General features: G+C 35.9%; 1 protein-coding gene across 6 annotated transcripts in view; it reads right to left on the minus strand.

The window, feature by feature from the left end:
* Window positions 1-22,835, minus strand: part of PTPN3 (protein tyrosine phosphatase non-receptor type 3) — a 177,032-nt gene that overhangs the window by 40,827 nt on the left and 113,370 nt on the right. For all 6 annotated transcript variants that reach the window (XM_048046028.2, XM_048046027.2, XM_013195332.3 and 3 more), the window contains 5 exons: window positions 21,296-21,359; window positions 16,374-16,546; window positions 14,539-14,673; window positions 13,361-13,537; window positions 740-763 (listed from right to left, as the gene is read on the minus strand). In XM_048046028.2, coding sequence (XP_047901985.2) covers window positions 740-763; window positions 13,361-13,537; window positions 14,539-14,673; window positions 16,374-16,546; window positions 21,296-21,359 — 573 coding nt within the window. The remainder of the gene's footprint in view (window positions 1-739; window positions 764-13,360; window positions 13,538-14,538; window positions 14,674-16,373; window positions 16,547-21,295; window positions 21,360-22,835) is intronic.

The following is a 22,835-nucleotide window of genomic DNA, read 5'->3' on the forward strand; positions in this document are numbered from 1 at the left end:
TTTCTGATGCTCAGTTTTATTACATGTTCTTGGCAATGTGAATTAAATGGTTTGTACAACATTTGCAGGATTTTCAGTTACCACAGGAAATATTTTTCAGGAGACATGATTCACTTGGCTCTTTCAATAATTTGAAAATACTTCAGCAAACAATAATGACACTTAAAAAGAAAAGAATTATACTATTATGATTATTATTTTTTTTAAATCTGGTAGCTTCCAAGAGGTTTTCATGATTTCTGTAAAGTCATTGTTAAGTAAGCAGGAACACTGTATATGTAAACACATCATAATACATTTTTCAGAACATATGTTATTAAGAAAAAATTCACTTGCAACTTGAGCGCATAGCTCTTAATGATTTTCCAGTGTAGAAAAAATTCACAAAACCAGAAGAACATGACAAATTACTTCAGTTAATGCTTTCTGGCACTATATACAGTCACCAGATAAAATTACCAGCCGATTTTAGCATCAGTAAACTTTTACAAAAGGTTATATTGAACAGTTTAAAATTATTATTATTTTGTTAAGAACACTTAGGTCATGTTAGAACCTAAAACCTCCCACATCCTGATCCAAAATATCATTTTTTTAAAAAAAGCTTTATAATATTCATTGATTTACACAATTATTTCTGTCTTCTAACTATACAAATACTTTGAAAAAATAATTTATGTATCTTGTTACATAGTTTAAAGCTAAGTAATCTATCACAGAAAGTTTAAAGAAAACTCACTTTGGTGATTCCTGTTCCGAAGACCTGTTAAAAACCAGTAAACAAAAATGAGTTAAATCTTCAGAAAAACAGGAACTAAACTCTAATTAAAGAAAATGCCTGTGTGAAAGCCAGAAGGTGTGTTCACAGAAAATTAAAGAATACTTAATCCTGTGCAGAAGGTCTGAATCAGACAATTATGGCATTTATGAAACACTCAACAAAAAAATCACCAGGCAGTTCTAACTACTCACTTCCACTTCTGGCACAAGCCCAATGACAGACAACACATCTGCTACTGCAATGTCAACTCTGCTGGAGCTTACAGAGGCAATTATTGAACAGGACATGCTACATCATTTGAGAAAGTTTTAGCTGTGGATCACACTGACTAAAGATGTCACTGATTATATTTCTTTACATGTAGGTAAGGAGAAATTAGCATAGGCTGCTTCAGAAGCATCACTTAGCGTAAGAGCAGAACAGATGCTGACAGGGAATTTTAACACAAAGCATAGCTAAAGTAGAAGTGGCTACACAGGCAAGGACAATCCAGCACAGAAAAGAAAGGCAGTTAATTAGGGTTCTTTACTGAGCAGCTTGGCTGATTATAACAGAGTCCTCAAGCATCATCAAGATAACATCCACACACAGCATCTGATGTGGATAAAGTCTACTTTTTGCTCACACCCAGGAGTGAAGGAATCTAGGTAATTGTAAAACTTACTGTGCTAGAAAAAACAATTAGCTTAAACTGGGGAGGAAAAAAAAAAAAAAAAAGAATGCCAGAAAGCCAGTATATTGTGCTGGATTGGTTATCTAACCTGGTATTCTGTTTTTTCAGAAGCAGCTAACTGATGCTTAGGAAAAGCATTGGAAAATTGGGTAAACATTTAGTGATGCTTTTTAAGAAGTCTCTCATGGCCACCATCAATTAGCAGTTCTGAGACTTCTGAAGTTGAAGTTGGGGTTTAATCAACCATACTTAAATGAAAAACTGAAATAGAGTATAGAGGCTGGAAACAGAAGCAATTAATCATATCAGGGAGAAGTTCTAGTTTTCTTATATTCTCTAAAACATGCAGAAGAGAAAAGTTAAGGAAAGTTACAGGCTTCTCTACTTAGACTGTCTGTCTAATCCCTTTACAATCCAGTTACTCCTCTCCCATTTCTGCCTCCACCACCTTGTTATAAACACCTCAAAAGAAAGACTTTGTTGGTCAGAAGTAGTCCTGATACTCAGGTGCACTGCTGGGACAGCAGCCCCTCACCACAACTACCCTCTCGGGTGCCTCCTTTCCAGAAGAAGGTCACAGCTGGAGGCTAAAACTGTTTAGATAGCAGGGTATTTGCCTTACAGCAAGCTGTTCACGACACAATTTATTGGTGAAAGCCATACATGAATACACCACTGCCTTTCATGCAAAGCAAAGCACTGACTTGCCTCAAGTTTGTATTTCTTCGCCAGCTTCTCCTGAATTTAGTAACCTAGCTACACACATTATGGCATTTTTTTTTTTTTATAATATCTTCTGTCAAAACTGTTGTTCTCTTACTCAATTCAGTTAACCAACAAACAAACACAGTTTTTTTTTTTTACGAAAAGAATAGGACTTAAATACTGTCGACTACTGTTTTTCCTTTAAACATTTCAACACAATAATTACTCAGCAGTGAAGACATAAATTAGCTGTCAGATTGTAAAATGAGATCATGTTACTGTTCATCTGTTTTATTAGGTAGCTTTTTTTTTTTTTTTGTATGTGTGGCAAACATATTCAAAAAAATAATAGCTACACTTGGAGAAAAATATCAAAAGTTGTAATCACAGAATCATTCAGGTTGGAAAAGACCTCCAAGATCATCTGGTCCAACCATCACCCTACCACCAATGTCACCCATTAAACTATGTCCCTAAGCACCAAGTACAACCTTTAAGGTCTTTCCACAACACTGAAAATAAAGTAATTAGTGCTGGTATGTGTAAATTTGTTATGTATAGTAGAAGTCTCTTCATCAGGAGAATCTTTGCTCTAAGCCTTAAGACCTGACCATACGAGCATCTTTATCCATCTGGCTTTTCGGCCTCTTACCATGTCCGTGTGGCTTAAAAACAGCAGGCCCCCTTCCAAGCAAGGAATTTTTGGTCAATCCCTTCCCATTTTGGAAGCCCTGTGATAGCTCTCAAGTGCCAGGCATGTCTTCCTCATGTACAGCAACATATTTCACTGTGCTTTTTACAGAGGACAACCACAATCAAGAGATTTCTAAAGCAATTGAGGAGCTTCATCAGAAACCATCTGAAGCAGTGAGTTAAACCGTATTAAGTCAATTAAAATATTAGGTATGATACTAGAATAAATCTGAAAGTAACGGTTACCCCAAAAAAGTGCTTGCAAATCAAAGTCTTTATGGCAGATAGAACAGAGCTTTACAAATTTAGTAAGTAGCAACCAAAAAGCCTAAGCAATACAACTCCATGCTGGAAAAGTAAAAACAAGCAGTTTGGTTTGGATGCAGAGTTGAATTGTCAAATTACAGGAAGCAATTCACAGTACAGTTATATTTTCAAATGTTGTTCTCTAAAATAAGCTTAAGACTCATGTACTACATTTCATCAAAAACTACAGTTGAAATATAAAGTTCATTCTAGTTCAGTTTCCTTATGTGTATTCTGTAAGATGAACAAATTCTTCCTTGAGAGGCAAAGATGGTGAGCCTGATTCAATAAGAATTTGTGGAAGTTTGGGTTGTGTGTACTTTTTTTTTTTTTTTTTAAACACTATCGTTCCTCTTTCTTTACCGCAGTCATGCCACACCTTTGAGACCCCACTGACATTCACCCCCATTTCTCCCACAAGTACCTTCACTTCTCTTGTTTGCAATCCCAGTAATACTTGTACTCCCTAACTGCCAGCAGTACAAAAGATCCTTTGGCACCATGCACACATATGCTGCCTGAGCAGCCAATCTAAGAGGTACAGACAACTGTTGAGCTCATAATGGAATTACTCAATGAGAGAAGATTAGATCAAGTTTTTTTCTACCTAGTCACCAGTTTTCACTAAGCTCGTAAAAAAATAAAGCATCTTTGAAAGCTCCATCCCCACATTAGATGTGACTGCAGTTGTCCAGACTTTCTAAAGTGGGAAGGGACACAGACAGGCAGTGCGATGACATAAGCCTTATTTCCTTTGGAAGTCATGCTAAAAATAAAGAATCATAGGATTTATTTTAGTTTAAGCTAATTGACTTCCTTCTGAGGGAAAGAACAATGAAGCTGTGCATTTTTCTATGTTGTGCCACAGAAGAGATACGGCTTTATTATCAAATTCTTTGTAGAGTTCAAGCTGTTGTTAACCCATTTGAAAACTCCTACAAAAGAAAAAAACCCTACATAACATAAAATTCTGATACAATGTCCCTGTTTTAATATAATATCTCTCCCATCCCCAATGCAAGACAGTGAGGTTATTTGAGACAAAAACACAACTTGCACTTCCATTCATATAATCACACAGCAGATTCTCAATTATCTTAATAAAATATCTGGAGACTTAAATGTGGGATATAAATTCTTTGTAATATTGTTGAAGGTTTATCAGTTGAATTATTGTACTTTAATTCAAACATATCCATCTGAAGGAGTTACTGAATCATTCTGCAACCTTTCAAAATACAAAAAGGTAACCAAAAATTTAGACTAGAAAATGACCAAATCCAACCCTTACAAGATACATCAGTGCTGTGTATTCATTCATAAAGTTCTTATCAGGACAGCATGCTATAGCTGCAGATTTTTATCTTCGCAACTCAATGAAATGTTACTTCTGGCAGTTAACTATTCACCAGCGTGACAAAGTACTTTGAACAGGAATATTGAGATCATCTTTTCTGGCTATACTGTATCCCACGTTTTACTAACTTATCTTCCTTATTTCACAACATACAACAAGCACCATATTTTAAGTCAATAAAGAGAACACTCACCAGACCAACCAATCAACCTTTTCATCAAGAAAGAGAGACTTTCCTTGCAAGGCGATTAAACTTTCCATTGGATCAGCTAACATGCAAGCAACACTTGTAAACTACAAGTGATTCCTCTTCCTTACTCCACAATATGTCTAAAAAGATGCTATTTCAATCTGTCACTCACTATGGACTGCTCTGTCAGCGATGATCTTTACAATAAAACTCTTTGCTGTGAAAATCCAACTCTCCTTTTGTGTCAAGTCTCAAGGAAAGACCCCTCCTTCCCACAGTTGTGTGCCCTACCAGAGAATTCTGCTATTCTGAGAACTGATGATGATAAGCTAAAGTCAAACCCCAAGAGAAAAGGGACAACTGAAACAATAGAACTGTAGCAAAACTCCCTCTCTACAAACAACTGAAGGAAACATCTGTAGGTTTTGCCCTTGCAGTGTTCTTAAAGTTCTTTAAGCTTCTTTTCTTCCTAACACCTGCAGGGGTGGGGAGACTGAATACGCCAGCACTTCCATTATCTTTTTTATGAGAACTCCCCATTTAAACTAGGATTATTATTCATGAACCAATTAACTGGAAGATATTTACAGCATCTTTTTTTGCTGCCTTTTAGAGAAGTTTATATACAGAATGACTTGCACAGCTAACATTCAGCACTTCTGTGAACAGAACAACTGTGCAAGGCCACATGGATTCTTTGTGCTGCACATTTGAATTCCATTACAGAGAAAACTTGTGGACTTCACGGTATACATGAGTTATTCAGTGATTTTCTGTAAGCTGCAAACATCCACATTGATAAGCTGCTGCCATTACCAATGAAAGGATTCTTTCGGTTCCTCTGCACTTGGTCTACTGACAGTAAACCATTTAATCAACTTAGTCAATAGAAACGTTTCAGAAAAGTGTTCAAGTGCAATGATGAAGAGGATTCAAATGGTAAGTGATGGAATGACAAGGTTAAGGGAAATGAAATGGAAATGTTCTGAGATCCACTGCCTAGTTTTGGAGGGCATCTTCCTTAAGAAAGTTCCTTAAGAAAGATTGAAGTACATGAACAAGGACCACAGACTTGTGAAGTGCAGGGAATTTGTAACAATGAGGAATTAAACATGGTTGTATATGATTAAGGACCAAGGGAAAAAGCATTTTAAATTAAATTCTTTAAAACTATTTGCAATTTTTTACCAAGGTAGTAGTTACTGGAACTTAGCTGGATACATCTGAAGGGCACTTTCATCAACGGCAGTGCTTTAAAAATTTTGTATACAAAATGAATATCTTAGTTAAAATAATGATGTGTTCCCATAGTAAGTTTACCAAATCTCACTAAGTGGCTACAGTTTATCAAAACATTAAGCTGAAAGAATTGACCAAATGCAGCCTAAGTGCAGGAAATCTATTTTCAATGCAATAACTTTGCCAGATGATACATCACACTTACACTAGGAGCATATATGCACTTCCAGAAATTCATAGCATAATGTCAGTGAATTTCCTTTTGCACACTAGTTCAACCTTTTGTTTCCTTCCCCTCCAACTCTGGGACTGTAGCCTTTATATTTTCTGTATCACCAGCAAAGGATAGTTTTAGATTGTAAGTTAAAGAGGTTTATAGCTTTGGCAAGCATGTTTAACTAAGGAAAAAGCTCACGCAGGAATATGTTGCATTTATAGTAAGTAGAATCATAGAATTGAAGTAATTTAGGTTGGAAAGGAGCCTGGGAGATCATCTAAACCAAGTTAGATAAGGGTGCTCAGGTCCTTGTCTGTTCAGATTTTAATTTCTCTGAGGACAGAAACACCTCAACCTTTCTGTCAATATGTTTGAAGAATAAACCAAGCTCAGTACGAATTTTATTTTCTGCGTGTCTTTTCAGAACTTCCTTGGGTAACTTGGGTCTATCACCTCACATGTATATTTGCTGCATGCCTCCAAGAGACTGACTCCATATTCTTAATAAACCTCTTTTGGCAGTATAATTTAAATATGTGACTGATTTCCTCACTCCAACCTTTTGCCTCTTCTCATATCTGTGAATAATTAGTCAGGTTTATTTTGCTGATTAATCAACAGTAAGTCTTTAAATATAAGTACAAGATCTATACAAGGCTTCATTTGTCAGCTTTTCTGACTTATACTGTAATGAGTTTGAATGTCTCTTTGAAACGTGTTTTACAAGTCTTCTTTCTGAAATACAGATTAAGCAGAATTTTGAAGCTAATCTGTTCTGTTAGGCCACAGTCTACTCAAAAAAAACCCTCCTGAATCAGTTGCTCCTATGCAGTCTGCTGTTCCAAACCAAACAGACCAAAGCCTTGATTTATTTCATTACACAGGGAACAAGAGAAACCTGAATAGTTTAACTAATACCCTTCACACAGCTTAATTGGGATACTTGTCTTTTCCAAGCCAATAACTCAGTTATTTTTTCCCTTAAAATAGCACCTAGTACATGTAGTTGAATTTATACATTCTTACTAACATGCACTCATGTGTATTCAAAAACATGAAAGAGACTTTAGAAGAGCATGCAACAACTACATTAACAATCCATACACTACATTAACAAACCTATAGTAGGGGTATAGATACATTAAAAAAAAATAAGCCATTAAACCCAAATTTGCAAGGTCAAAGAAACTCTGCTCCTCACATAAAGGACAAATTGGTCTCATACAAGTAACATGAATAACATTACCCTGAACCACTAAAAACTTCATTTGTTTCACTAACCTTTCACTTCTAGAGCCTTGCCATCTCTGAAAGAAACACCAGCTAACTTTAATGATACAACATTCAGTTAAGGAGGAAGCGTGGGTGTTTGTAACAATGACATGGTCTTCCCACAGAGCTGGATTAAAAACTTAAATATACTACCCGGGCATGAGTAGAGGATACTCCTCCCATTTCATAGTCATGGGCTGAAAAACATGCAGCTTCCCACAGATGGATCCTCTGAGGTTAAGAACATTCAACAAAACAGTGGCTTTCACAGTTTTTTTCCTTTCTCTTTCAATCATTTATTTTCATTTTTCATTTCACCGTGAAGTGTGAACATTGCTGTCACACCTAAGGCACCAACAATTCCAGTGTAATACTGCTGGGGGCAAGAAGGGAGGAAAAAAAAAGGGAGAAAAAAGAAAGAAACGTATGTGGAAAAATGAAGTTCAAAGTTCCCTAAATACTACTCAGTTAAAACCCCATTTTTCTTTTTTTTATGGCAACCCCTGGCCATTGGGATTTCAAGATCACAAAGTGTTTAAAATGTGTATTACTGAACCATTTACATCTACAAAATGCGGAAACAAGCAAACTCATTTTAGTCATTTTAATTTTCTCTTACTTAATAGAAGGCAATGGATATGCCAGTTTCTACCAAATCAGCCCTGAAGGATCTTATACATGAACTACTAGGTATGATATATATTCCGTTGACATTCCCCATATATCAGCTTTTTTTTTTTTTTTTTAATAGATGTCAATACTGAGAAACAGATTTTACACAGGGACGGACAGTGCTGTGTCAAGACAAAAAATCGTTTCTTGATAAAAGATCAAGCATGTTAGATTATATGATTCCATAATGTAATCAATCTATTGCTCCAGGTAAACACTTAGATTTGAAGGTTACTAATAAAATTGAAGGTATTTTGGAATATCCTAATACGGTCTTGAAACAATATCACATAATTCAATAGGACTACTTAATTTTTACCATAGCCTCTTGTCCTTAAATGACACAGCAGCATAGAGATTGTGTTAATGTCACAGAAAGACAAATGGGTAATAATTTGTTCTTCTCCACCAGAGAGGTTTTCCTCATTTCAAATTTGGAAGCTGCAAGGGTACCCTTATGAAGAAAGACTGCAACAATGATAATCTTCAGGTACATAGCAGGTTTAAAAAAAAAAGTGCAATTGAAAAGAATTCCCTGCACAACTCCATCAGCCTGCCTTTAGAAATAACTAGTTGTAATATAGATCTATCACTGAAACATTTTTTCCCAAAGGCAAGATTCCCCATTTCACAAATCAACCTATCAGGATAGTTTCATGTCAGGTAGCCTGTTGGTATGACACAAACAGTTTCAGGAAAAAAATAAAAAATAAAAACACATTAAAGCAGCTTTTCAGCAGACCTTAGAAATAATAAATCCACATAATTTATTTTCTATCTTAAAGGAATGCCATAAGCCTTCATATTCATAACTCTTCCCTAATGTATACCTTAATGTTTAAGGACTTCTGAAGATACGTAACCTAACAAAGCAAAAACAGATTTTCCATCTTGCTTAAAATGAGATGTGCAGCAAGTCAGTAGCAGCACTGCTTCAATGAAGAAAATGCAAATCTTTCAAGAAGAGCAAAACACCTTCAGGGAAGCTCAAGTCAAGACTAGGGAAAGCTAATTTTAACTGAAAAACAGTTACCAAACAAGTGCACTTACTAAATAGTATGTTTTACTTTAGTATTATTCTTGAAATCATTTGAAAAACAAAATAATAGTAGTAATGTATATATGCATGCAGGCATAGGATAAAATATAGTGAACATAGTTAGTAAAGATATAGTCAGAAGACAGACTAAATTACCTGTTCTGAACTGGTGAGGCACAGCAATGATAAAACCGTGGTATAACAACAAAGCAATCTATTAGACTTGGGACGTGTCAGTGTAGACTCCATGCATGCATCAGTGTTAACTTTTCAGTGGCAGCAGTAGTCAGATGAGATGGACAGCAGCAAAGCAAGCAAGAGGAGAAAAAATTGACAGGGAAGTTTTCTTCACAAAGGCTAGGAAGCCCTGGACTAAACAAAAGTCTTCTTGAAGTCCTCTTCAGCACTGTCTTTAAGGACAGGTTTAGTATGCAGCTGTGATTTGAGATGGCTTGGCTTGGAAAAGCAAACCTATTCATTCCCTGTGAATAAAGCTCTCTTTAATATATGTTCATTTGGGATTAGAGCAATTTTTTGTCTATAATACATATGTAATAGCTCCAATCTTTCCTGCAGACTCTAATCTGAGAGAGGAAAAATGCTTCTTTTGTCTACAGCTCAGCCTCAAATTGTACTCGAATATGATAGTACCTTAGATAATTTGGGTAGCAGAAGCAGTCTAGCTACACCAGTACAAAACAAAACACAAGCTTGCCCTGGTTTTCTGTAGTTTGCCTATGTTCAAAGTTCGCTCTAATTTTTAAGTGTCTTTTTTTTTTCAGCCACAGCCTGTAGGATATTCCTCAAACTGTATTTAGAAAGTCAAACGTTCACTCAAAGTACATTCTTAAAACAATCGCTGTGTTCTTCAGGGAAACAATATAATAAATGAAAAAATATCCGTCATCTCCAGCATGGTTATTTTAATTATTTAACAGGAAACAGTTCTAGGTGTTGACACGTTGATACAGTACAATATATTTAATAAGTGGAAGAAGAAATTGAAGATAATTTTAATAATTGATATGTTTCAAGTCTTCTAAACTAAGAACTGTTCCCCATAATTCATTTTCTAATTTGTGTACTGGTTTTTAGAAACAAAATAGAACATGACTGATTAAGACCCTTAAATCACCCTTAAATGATTAAATACAGCAAGGAAAAATCGATTAAAAATAATTATACTTGGTATTGTCAGGAGGAAAAAAAGGTTTATAGGGAAATTAGAGCATGTTTATACACTCTGACAGCAACGTTATCTTCTGCAACTCCAATGTCCACCAAGATTCCAAACATGCCTTGGAAGGATTAAGTACACAATAAGTCTCGATACACAAGTTTTATCTATAAATGTGTCCCAAAAAAGCAAACAGAACAGTTTGAAGGTAATTCTGTCTTGAGGAAAAGGACTTAAAACATTACCCAGGGTCTGAAGTAAAAACGAGCAAAAACTATCTGCCATTCCCCCTACCCCTAAAATGCTCACAGCGGTTTGAAAACTAAGTAGCTATATGCTGTGCTAACTGCATCTTGAACAGTCCTGAGCTTCAGACAGTGAATGAAACTTATGCAAACATATTTAATAATAAAAAAGGCAGCTATATGATTAAGATTCAAGGTCCCAGATCTAACAACTTAGTGATTAAAAATCACTGTCTTACAGTTGCTTGCTAGTAACTCTCCACATTGTTTTGGATTATTTCTTCACATCAAACACATTCATCATTTATAATCAGTATTAACTAACACCTTTTTTTGATAACATGAGACTGCAGGTATGGAGAAAAATGAGCCCTCTAAAGAGGATGGCAGGACTATAAGAAGCTACTCTTGGCCCTCCTCTACAAGAAAAGAAATGACAGATTTTCATTTTCAGTATTTTTCCAAAGCATGTTTCAATCATGTCAATTCAAATCTACTAAAGACAAGCACAGCAAAAATAGGTAAGATAGCTTTAAAAGATTTATCAGTACACTGCAAGGTGTTTGCTAGTTAATAACAAAATATTCCTGAACTGTGGCAAAAGTCCAGGACAAATGTTTGTCTATACTTAATACTAAAGAAATGCAAGTTCATAGAATGGCTTGGGTTGGAAGAGACCTGAAAGATCATCTGGTTCCAAACCCTGTGCCATGTGCAGGAACACCTCCCACTAGATCAGGTTGCTCCAAGCCCCATCCAACCTGGCCTTGAGCACTTCCAGGGATGGGACATCCACAGCTTCTCTGGGCAGCCTGTGCTACTGCCTCACCACCCTCAGAGTAAAGAATTTCTTCCTTATATCTAATCTAAACCTACCCTTTTTTAGTTAAGCTTTTCTTCTTATAAAGCAGATTTAGCTGGTAGATAGCTCTTTCAATAAAGCACTCAGAGAAAGAAAGGTTTGTCCACACATATAGACTTAATTTTATTTTTTATCTTACAACAAATGGAGTGAGGCACGTAATGGCTAAAGTAAGAACATCTAAAAATAAAAGTTGGAAGGTGGACAAATATAAACTGTTGAAAATTTCAGTGTAGAGAAGAAACATTTTTTGATTTGTCTGGCTACTGTGTATTTGACCTCAATTTTTGAGGTATTAATGACCATTTTACTTCACAAAAGCCTAACAGTTCATCAGATTTATGCAAGCATTTTTTCAGTTCTGCATAGTATCAAATACTATAAATATTCCAAAGAAACAAAGAATATGTTGGGAATAACTTATTAATTCGTATAAACCTAGTTTTCTGTAACATAATTTTCTCCAGAGTGAGTGATATAGCAGAATCTTTCACTGCTCAGAAAAGAAATCAATGTGCTATTTTCGAATTTAGAATGCCTTATTTTCACTGGGAGAAATACCATCAAAAACAGGCTTTCCCCTCCACTCTCTGTAGACATAGGAAAGGTGAAACCGGAAGGAGAAAAAATGCAGATGAAGTAAAAAGAAAATTGAAGAAAAAACAACAAAAACAAGAATGATGAAGGCAGGACACAATCTACTAGTCACAGTACACAGAGTGGCAATATTTTTTTTTTTTTGTCTACACTACTACACTCATCATCTTGACATATGATCTTCCTCTCATTGACTTTATTTGCAAACTACTTCTGCAAGTGTATAATCTGCCTGTACAAGAACACAGGAAAGACGTGGCTTCATATCTATGACTGTTCGTAACATCTAGACGCATCATATATATTATGGCTATTACTGATACTACTAGTACTACGGTTCCTCTGACTTCCAGTAAGAAAAACAAAAAAATATTTTCAAAGACCACAGTGACAAGCTCCAAATATGCATACATGTTAAATTTTCAGTTCTTTCATAGAAACCTCTCTACTATAATGTAGTAACAATAATGTTGTCTTCAAATATGAAGAAAATAGCGTACATCCAGGGTTTACAGCCACAGCTAATGACTGCACGCTATCAAAGAGATAGGTTATTCCTCTCAACTTGCATTAATACATTGCTGCTCAAAATACATCATGCCTTTGAGTTATAAGGGGCCACCAGAAACGGTTTTCCTTTTGTAACACTATAAATGAAGCTGCGTTTTAATGCACAGTATTCTCCCATCTGAAAGTTGCAAAGTAGCTCTGTTTTCTTTCTGAAATTGACCAATCAATGACTTGATACATTTATTATTTTTTTAAAGTTAATATTGCATTAATATGAAGTTACTCATGAAGAAATACCTCCATAATAGGAAAGCCATACGTTAAATATATAAGCAAACAAATAATCACTGTGCAAAGATAGGAGCTTCAAGCCCTGCAAGTAAACCTAGCAGTGGTTAGACTGCCACAAGGGAGAACAATTGACACAGAGCAAAGTAGCTGAAGGTGAAGAGACCGCCTTCAGAGAGGCAATCTACAGTTCCTCTGAGATAGAAAAAGATGGATGACTGCTAGTATTATGTCCGCATGTTTAATCAAATACAGTAAGTCTTTCAGCTCAGCTGGAACTGATAATGGGGAACATAAATCAACTCTTAAGAGTTTAGTAAAGGTTCCCCAAAAGAAAAGAAAGTTTATAACAGGTGAGAAAGGACTGCAGAAGCTACTAGGAAATGGGATATTACAGGTATGAACAGGCATGTCTTCTTTAATTTTACTGAGAACTCAGCTACTGAGAATTTTAATATTATGACTGTTTTGTGCTAAAGCTGTTTTGGTTTGGTTTTAAATCAAAATAGGCAATGAATTGTTTGCTGAAGTTCTTACCTCCTCTGTGGACTACGGTTCTGAGAGAACTCCGAATCGCTGTCTTTTGATGTTGGAGAGCCCTTATATGTATAAAAGACATCCTCTGTCTCAGTAATATAGGTAATCTCGTTTGTAAGGTTATCTACAGATGAGTGTCGTGGTTTACGAATTTCATGACGTAGTCTAGGACTCCGCCTTAAAAAAAGGAACGTGAACACAAGTAGGTAGGTTGTAATCAAATAGTGCGTAGAACTCTTTCAAGATGATTTCCATCCTACTGCAATCTATGTCTTAAAGTCTTCATGTTAGGTGTACAGGTCTCATCTTAAACAGTGGATATATTGGTTTAAAAAAAAGTGTTATGGTATACTAGGTGATCATATGCTGCCAGGTTCAGTACACTTGTGTCCCCCAAACGCTACCTGTACTTATTGAAGTTATAATCACAGAATCATAGAATGGTTTGGGTTGTAAGAAACCTGAACGATCAGCTAGTTCCAAACCCCCTGCCACGGGAAGGGGCACATTCCACTAAACCAGGTTGCCCAAAGCCCCGTCCAGCCTGGCCTTGAACCCTCCTAGGGGTGAGACATCAACAGCTTCCCTGGGCAACCTGTTCTAGTGCCTCACCACCCTCATAATAAAGAATTTCTTCCTAATAGCTAACCTCAGCCTCATGGAGGAAGTGCTCTGGCCCCATAACCGTCTTGGTGGCTGGTGGCTTTTGCTGAGCTCACTCCTGTTTGTATTGGTGGGCCCAAAACTGGTTGCAGCATTTTAGATGAAGGTCTAGTGAATGCTGAACAAAATGGGGATAACTCACTTCCTTGATCTACCATCTGTGCTTCTGTTAATATATTCAGGTAGTTACTCCACCTGCTACTAGTCTTCAGGTAGCATAAAAACTATTGCAGTCATCCAACCCCCCACCCCCACCCCACCCACATTTTTTCTTAATCTGTTTGTCCACCTATCCAGAACAAAGTGTCATAACTTGGATAGAACATTTTTGCAGACAGTATTAAAAACTTTGCTAATGTGGAGGTAAATGATACCCACTCCTCTGCTGTCATCATATCGATTCTCAAAATAACAGCATATGTATGTAGGCACTACATAACTAGTCTGCTAGAATACATACAATTAGAAAAGGTAGGAGGCTGGAAGGGAGAGTAAAGGCTGAAACTTGATTTTACCAATTAGGGGTAATAGGAGGGGATCGAGAAGGAAGGCTTTTGGTCTCTAAATGCTCAACAGATAAAGATCTCCTCATAGATGGGTTCCAAACCATCCCACCTATGACTTTTCTGCAGTACTGGCTGTTTACAGACCTGAAAAGAAACAAAAATAAAAACCTGTTAATTATTTTGCATAGGAAAACTCAATGAAATAAAATATGCTTTGAAAGTCAATATCAAAATTCATGTTTTAAAGAGTTCCCTGTGCTTACCCCTCATAATCACAGAGCCATTTGCTGTCCCTTACTTGTGGCAATAAAACTGTTCATCCCTGCTACAATGCTAATTAAAAACCTGGGTAAAAATAACCATCTCTGAGAGTTATTTTTAACCTAATTGTGTTCAAGAAGATGGAGGGGAAAACAGGAAATTTGGTATGTTATATTGGCACCAAACCAAGAGTCTGACAAAACTATTCAAGTATAGGCAAAAGATTATAGACATTCCCTGTTAAAACTCATTAAAAGGGTAACAATTCACTAATGGCTTAACTGAGTGCAGAACCACTTTAACAATACATATATACCATTTCCAGAATGAAGCCACATTGGTTGACATGTTCATTACAGGAATAAACCATCAGAGAAAGCTTTGAGAAAGTCACCTCCTCAATACCATCACCACAGGAAGAACAAGTTCATAACAACCCATAAAGGAGCTAATCCTCAAAATACAGATGTTTAAACACTTAGGTTAAAGTATGACCTACTATTAGGTAAAAATATGGAAATTCCACTCCAGTGGAAAATAGAATTTTATGAACATTCTTGTGGCTGGACAACCCTTGTGGCTTTACTGCCCTAATTTACAGGCAATGCTAGTCCCCTTGGTACAAATTTCTGCAGTATTGAAAGAGACATGAGAATATGAAAAGCCAGCCACAAAGTCTGGGAAGCTACTTGAAGCATAATGACATCAGTTAGAAGTTGAATCTATGCCCAAATATGAAAAAGATAATCAGACAAATTAAATAAAAGGAACAACAGTTAAGCGAAGATGCTGCAAAAATAAATGAAAGAAAATTAAAACACTTCTCCAAAAAACATCAAAACAAGCAGCTTTTCAGAAAGTCTACATAGAGTACAGATAACCAAAGAACTACAGAACTCCCCAGAACCATTATCCTCAGAGAGGATAATGACGTAAGACTTCCAGCCCACATGGTGCATGTGGGAAGAGTCAATCCTAACTTCAAGGAGCAAAATGACAGGCTTTGAAGTACAACTTTTCAGGAACTAGATTTGAGACACCGCTATGAAACCACCAGCTCAATGACTAGCAGAAGTCAAGAAAGCAAACAAATGATAAGAAGTGTCATGATAGTGGTATCTTCAATGTTTGGATGGGGAAAATACATTCATCTCCATGTCACTAATTGGCATCCTAGTACTCAATTAGGGCAATTTCTGAAGAGCATGGTACTAACATATTAAACTGTGTATATAACATTAAGGAGTAAACAGTTCAAAACAAATCTGTTCTGCAAACTGTCTTATTGGATCATTATCCACATAACATATTTACTTTCAAGTGTTTTTATGCCTTAAACTGAAAAGGCAAGTTGAAAAAATACCAGTAAAACATACTTATATTCAAATAACTTTTTATGAATTGTAATGAAAACATGTTGGGGAAAAAAAGGAAAACAAAGATACATAATTTATCCAACAGTTTACAAAGACCAATGCAGCGGTAAGCAGAACTGAGCTCTGCAACTCCAACTTCATCTATCTCTGACAAAAATCCTCCCTTTCCCATTTACAGCGTAAAACATGCTTTCACACAATACTTACTTTGCTGGATTTCTAGAACCCAGAGTCCAATAATGTGACAATATCTTTTTCTCATGAGGTAGCGACTTCTTTGCCTGAAAAAATGTGTGATGCTCTACACAAGACTTCCAAAGATTTTTGCATGCTCTGTAATTTAACATGTTGAAGGCAACAATATGCTCTCTGGACTCGTTCTGTAATGTAAGAAAATTTATGTTTCAATACACAGAAGCAGATCAAACAGAGCAAACAAGGTCATAAACCTATCATATAAATAACAATGAAATTACTTTTAGCCTAAATAAGCGAATTACATTTAGGAAAACAAAAATTCATCATACAGTAGACTTTGAGCTGGAGATTTATGAAACAGCCCTGTGAGTACATAAAATTCTAAATTCCAAAGTGAACGTTTTAAAAGTGTAAGCAATATTAAAATTATTAATAATCAGTTCCTGATCATTACAATGTTAATGAAATATTTAAGTCTAGAGTGCCAGAGGTTTTGCATATATAAGCGTAATACTAAACAGCTGAACAGATTTTCAGATTTCCAGTCAGATCTTGACCTCCTATGACAAAGAAAACTCTTAACCATCTTATTAAGTGTGCAATGTAGAAAGGAAAAAAAAAATTATCTTTGAATTCAAACTGTTCATGTAAGACTTCATATAAATGTTGTTTCAAGAGCTAGAATGCAAAAAGCATCTGCCTTATATTCTTTTAGAAGATACTAAAGATGTTAACAGTGATACCTTCTGGGGAAAGGAAAGCAATTGAAGGACTAGAGGTGCTGCTACTGCTTTTCAAATCCAATCCTGTTTTCTGGATGATAACACAAGGTCAAAATAAGGAGATCAAAAGGAAGCAGAATGGAAAGCTTGCGTCTCTCCATGAAAACTTGCAATTTCAGTGCTCAGTGGTACACAGGTGTAACACAATTGTACCACCCACACTTATGTGCTGGACAACTATAGCACTTGTTGAACTATTGCAGGTCTCAGTGCTCCAGAAAGTTTTGCACAAGCTACAGCTTTGGCTAGTTAATGCAATTATTAACACAAACAAAGCAGAACAAAGAGTAAAGCACAGAGGAGAAAGGTATGGGTAATAAGCAAGGTAAGGGGAGACCTGAGTTCACTGCTATCAGATCTCAGCACTTCAGTGAAAAAAAATAAAGCAAGCTTGCAACTTCATTGTTTATTCTTTGCAACTATTTATTCTGAATTATGACTGAATTTTGACATCATAACATATAATTAGGCAGGTAGTCATGTCGGTAAAGCTCTCTTTCTAGTTCATACTTTGGAGGATGTCAGGATTTGCGTTGCAAAGCCTCTTTATTAAATGACTTGGAGACCTAGTAAAACTCTTTCTCGCACACTCCAGCAATAAATCAGTGTCCCATCTGGACAAAATCCTAATTTCTAGTTGCACGGTCCTTTTGTGTGTTCACAAGCAAACAACAAAATGGAACTACAGACCATTTTGGCTGGGATAATCAAATGATTTTCCTTGTATTCTTTTTCTTTCTCTGTAACATTTGTAAAATGTCAGGTATCAGAGATCAATACCACATTGTGCAAAACACTTGAGCTACTGCAATGACTTCACTTACAGATTCTCTATTTTGTAAATGAAACAAAAACCAACAAACAATGAGAATCACAAGAAAAAGCTAAAAAGGGTTTGCCCCTTAATTCTGCTTAGGCATTACAAAGTGTTTAACTGATTGTAATCTATCAGGCATGTTCTTCCTATCTCTATTAAAACAAGCAACATTTTTATTTTATTTTTTAAGTAGGGTTCTCTCTTTGACCCTCAAGCATGCTGGAACCAATTCATCTTCGTCAGCTCACCACAGTTACTTCTAATTAGCTTATATAAGATAATGTGTGCAGGCACTGTGAAATTTTAACTCAGAATTTCTTGCAAGATGAAAAGCACATGGCACTTAAAGCTTTAATGACAAAGAGCATTTCTAACCTACTCTGTTGGCTAAATACCTCTTGAAGTGTTTTATATAACAAATTAAAGGAAATATTCAGGGTTGGTTTTTTTTTGGTCTAGAGCACTGGTCTTTCAATAAGCATAAAAATTAGTTTATCTGAACATCTCAATTATACTGAAAAGCCATTGTGTAAAGATAAGAAATTAAGTACACCTAGTTTTCCATGTTTAAATTTAGGTTTGAAAAGAGTACCGAATCTTGGTCACAAGTGCATTTATCCCAACTGTTGACAAAGAATCTTCCTAAATATTTTTGAGTGGGCTACGAATTTAAATATAGACATATACTGTGATGAATACTTTTAAAAAGTTTTAGAAAAATATAGTCAGTTTTTAAATTAAAAAAATATATGTTATTAACTATGTCTTCTGGATCACTAACAGGCCACCTTGCAAGTCATGCCATTAAATCGATGCACTATTTTATAAGATGAAGAGTGTTTTAGTGGGATACATGGATTTAGTGCTTATCATCCTTCTCAACGTGAGTTCCTAGAGAATGTTCTTTTAGTCATTATCTAGAAGTGAGAATTAGAGAAATTTGTGGCCATTAAGGCAAAGGGAACAACTCTCCGTGGCTAAAATGAGTGTCTTGCTATTTGAACATCAGGAATAACTCTCATCTCATCTCTGAACTCAATGCCTATTACATTGACAGAGAATTTGGGAATGTCTACAGCATAGGAAGTAAAAATACGTGCTACAATGCAAAAAAAGGAGCAGTTATTTTTAAGCATTACATAAGCACATTTGATATAAAGTTCCATTTTGGAAGCTTTAAAATGTTGTCTGTAAATCAGCACAGCTCCTATTCCTACCATAAATCTTACACCTTTAAGTCTAAGTATCACGAGCTTTTAAAACATCAGACATTCACTGATTCATCAGTCTTGCTTCCCGGTCCTTATGTAGCTCTTTAGTAGAAACAGAAATATTGCATACTTCTATCAAGTAGCTGATCAATAGACTGAAGCAGTGGGATGGTAAAAGAGGAGATGAGTAATGAAGAGTGAGAGAGAAGGTAAATTGATTCTTCAAAACAGTGGCATAAGGAAAGAAAAAAAAAAGGAGCGAGGAAAATGAGTAGAATAAATCAATGAAACACGGCGTATCCCAGATGACTGCAAATCCATAGCCTTTAAGAACTTCTGTAGATTTTGGAAAGAAAGCTACATATGACATGCAAAATTCTGAGATGTTATAGCACTGTTGCCTTCTTGAATTAAAACTTGACAACTAATATGCAGTATCTGCTCTGCTTTCCCCACATTCTTCGTCTTCCTTCCTTACAGCCTTATTTAACTATTTCTTTCTGCACTTCCAAGAAAAAGATGACACTGCCTCAGACATTTGCCTTCAGAAACCACTCAAGCGACCCAGCATTTAGGAGAAAAGCAACAGTAGTCCAGCTGCCCCCTTGCTCCCACTGCATTACAACAGCAGGCTGTTCAAAGCAGTACCATTAAAGGACTGCAAGGATGTAGACTGCTGCCCTACATTTCAGGCAAAGGAGGATAATTGACAAGGATGACTGTACCTACAGACTTAATAGCACACCTGGTCTGCTTTTTCATATTTACTGAGAAAAAATGAAAGGTCATGTGGCTGACCTTACTTTTCCTACAGTGCTGTAGAATTTTAAGCAAGACATGGTGTGCATTACTGTAATCTCAATGTGTTATAAAGTAAAGAACTATGATTACCTAAGAGGAGATTAGTTTAAAAAAAATGAAGGTCCTTGACCTTTGTTATTTAACAAAAGTTCAAATGATCAAACTTCAAAAAAATGCTGCTCTTTTCAAAGGTGACACTGGTCTCCAGAAAGAGAACTTCAGTTTGACAAAGTCTTTAAAATGTGTGCATATAAAGAAAAATACCTAGAATTTAACACTACTAATCAGTGAATTTTTAGTTCTCAAATCTAGAAAGTAATACCTGTACATGTAATACAAATACACCACATAATACAATTCAACTCACAAGTGGTGACTTGCTACTCACTCAACTCATTTCTTTATACAGTTAAATATATTATTTGAGCACACTGAAATAAGTTTACATATAAATAATATATTTAGAAACATATCGTTTGCAAAAAACTCCAGACCCTTTGCTGGTAGGTAATGACACCCAAAAGACAAAATACTATTGTTTGTGCACCCCGCCTACATCCACGCATTAGTGCAGCAACAATAACTCTAGATTTCAACTTTCTTTACACAGGAGCCCTGACACTTAGGAATGTGTACATGCATGCACATTCCTTAAGTTTTCAAAATACCTAAACTAGTGGAAAAAAAAGAAAATGCTCCCCTTTTGGGGTAAAAACAACCACCAAAAAATCGATCAATCAATAAAAAAAAAAAAGACTTCTTTAGCAATCTGTGTTCACAAGGTTACGTACTAACCCCGTTCCCAATCTTGTATCTTTCAGCAGCAGAGCTCCCCTTTCCTCCGGGTACCTTCCTTCCTCCCAGAATTCTGAGTCCCAAAACCAGAAGGGACCTCACAAAGTCCTCCCAGATAGGATAAGCAGCTGTTCAGCAGATTCACTGCCGTAAGGTGCTCTACAGAGCACAGTGAGCCAAGAAAAGAGCAGCAGTTACTTGCAAGAAAAAGGCTAGGTTACTAAATCTAGAGAGGATGAACATCTGTGTTTCCCCCAAGTCTGCAGGGGAAAATAAACCTGCGTTAAAAAGACATGGTCCAACAAACTGAAGGTTGAAGTACTCCATGTTTGAAAGGAAACAAAAATGGGAAACAGAATAAGCATAAAAAGGACCACGACAGCAAGGGCAAATTAACCAAACAGAATTTCAAAGGCAAGTTATCATAACATAGTACCTACAGGTCCAGCCCTCTGTTGACTATATTTTAAGGCCAAAAATTTGAACACAACCATTTAAGCAAAACAAAGTGAAATGACTACTTACATGTTTTTGCCGTTGTTGTATAAAAAACTTTTTCCTTTTAAAGGAAATTTTTAATATGTTCACCCTAAAAGAGAGAGACAGACCATGAAATACTAAATAATGCCTAGAGGGAAAAAAAGCAATTTAAAATAATACTGTGTGCAGTCTAAAAGATTACAGCTGTTAAATATTCAGTAAATAACATGCAACCATCTCCTGAGTGCTGAGTGGTATATAGATTCAAGAAACTTAAAGAAAAAAATAGCTAAGAAGGAAAGGTCTTTTTAAAATTAAGATTCTTCCTCATTTACTCTTTAAATAGCTCACATAGCAATTCTCTCCCACCAAATCTATTCTTGCAGCAAAAACTTGATGACATCCTTTACTAGCTGCACAAATGTTAAACGTGTCAAGTTTGTATAACTTAAGAATCATATGACAACTGTGACTAAACGAATAAAATTTAAGACCTTAATGACATGACAAGGTTGGTCATACAGTATCTGAAATTTCTCTGAGACTTCACAGAACTGACTTAGAATGTTAAAAGATAATTCACTTCTATTAACAACTAAAACATTGTAATTAAAGTCAACCCTGAAGGATAAAAAATGCAAATGTTAATGTATTTTTCACTTATTAATACTGCATAAAAATGCTACATTAACTATGTAGCAGAATTGAACATGTCTTTTCTATATATACACTGTATGATAAAGACTTTTTAAGGTTAGAGTTACATTGCAATTGGTGCTTGAACACTTTCCGTTTTAATTATATCCTTAGCAGTTTTGCTAAATTAAGTAAACTTCTAGGTGCCCAGGCATCTTCCTACAAGAAAACAAGATTCATCTAAATTATCTAGATTTTCTTTACAATAGTTCTACTTCAATAACTGAAAACCTACGCATTTTGGAAAAAGAAAACCATGATCTGTGATCACCTGGAACCATACTGATACCTGGGGAAAACTACTGAAGGTCTGATCAAGTCATGTGTTTGTGAAAAAGAACATCTGCACATCAGGAAAGGTTTTTGGAAGGCTGCTGCTGAAGGTCTCAAAATATTCTCTTCAACTGATGTTTCACAGCACCTTAGATCTCATCAGCTCTCAAGTATACTGAAGACCATCTCAGTTGTTACCACAGTTTTTGCATACTCAGCACGTGGAACAATGAATGTCATATCATCCATTCCCCACTTCCTAAGAGTGATGCGCTGTTATAGCACAACATCCCTTGTTCACAGAGAAGAGTTTATATATGCAAGTTACAAACAAGAAAGATAACTGAACAAACAATTCCTCACCCCTGCACAAAAGGGGTGGAAAACCGAACGCATGCTCATTTCCAAAAATCTCTGTCAATTACAGAGCCACAAAGAAACAGGAATTTCATCCACAGCATTCTTTGCAACCAAATTGTGCAAGTTAATGGAAGGTTTAAATCATATCTCCTTCTGGAAATACTTGTGCCATCTGACTTGCTGCTTCCAGTGGTAATGATCTGCACTGTATATACAAAAGTTTTGTATTCGCATGTCGCCAGTAAGCCATATAAAT

The sequence above is a fragment of the Anser cygnoides genome, chromosome 2 (genome assembly GCF_040182565.1).
Source record: "Anser cygnoides isolate HZ-2024a breed goose chromosome 2, Taihu_goose_T2T_genome, whole genome shotgun sequence".
Taxonomy (NCBI): Eukaryota; Metazoa; Chordata; class Aves; order Anseriformes; family Anatidae; genus Anser; species Anser cygnoides.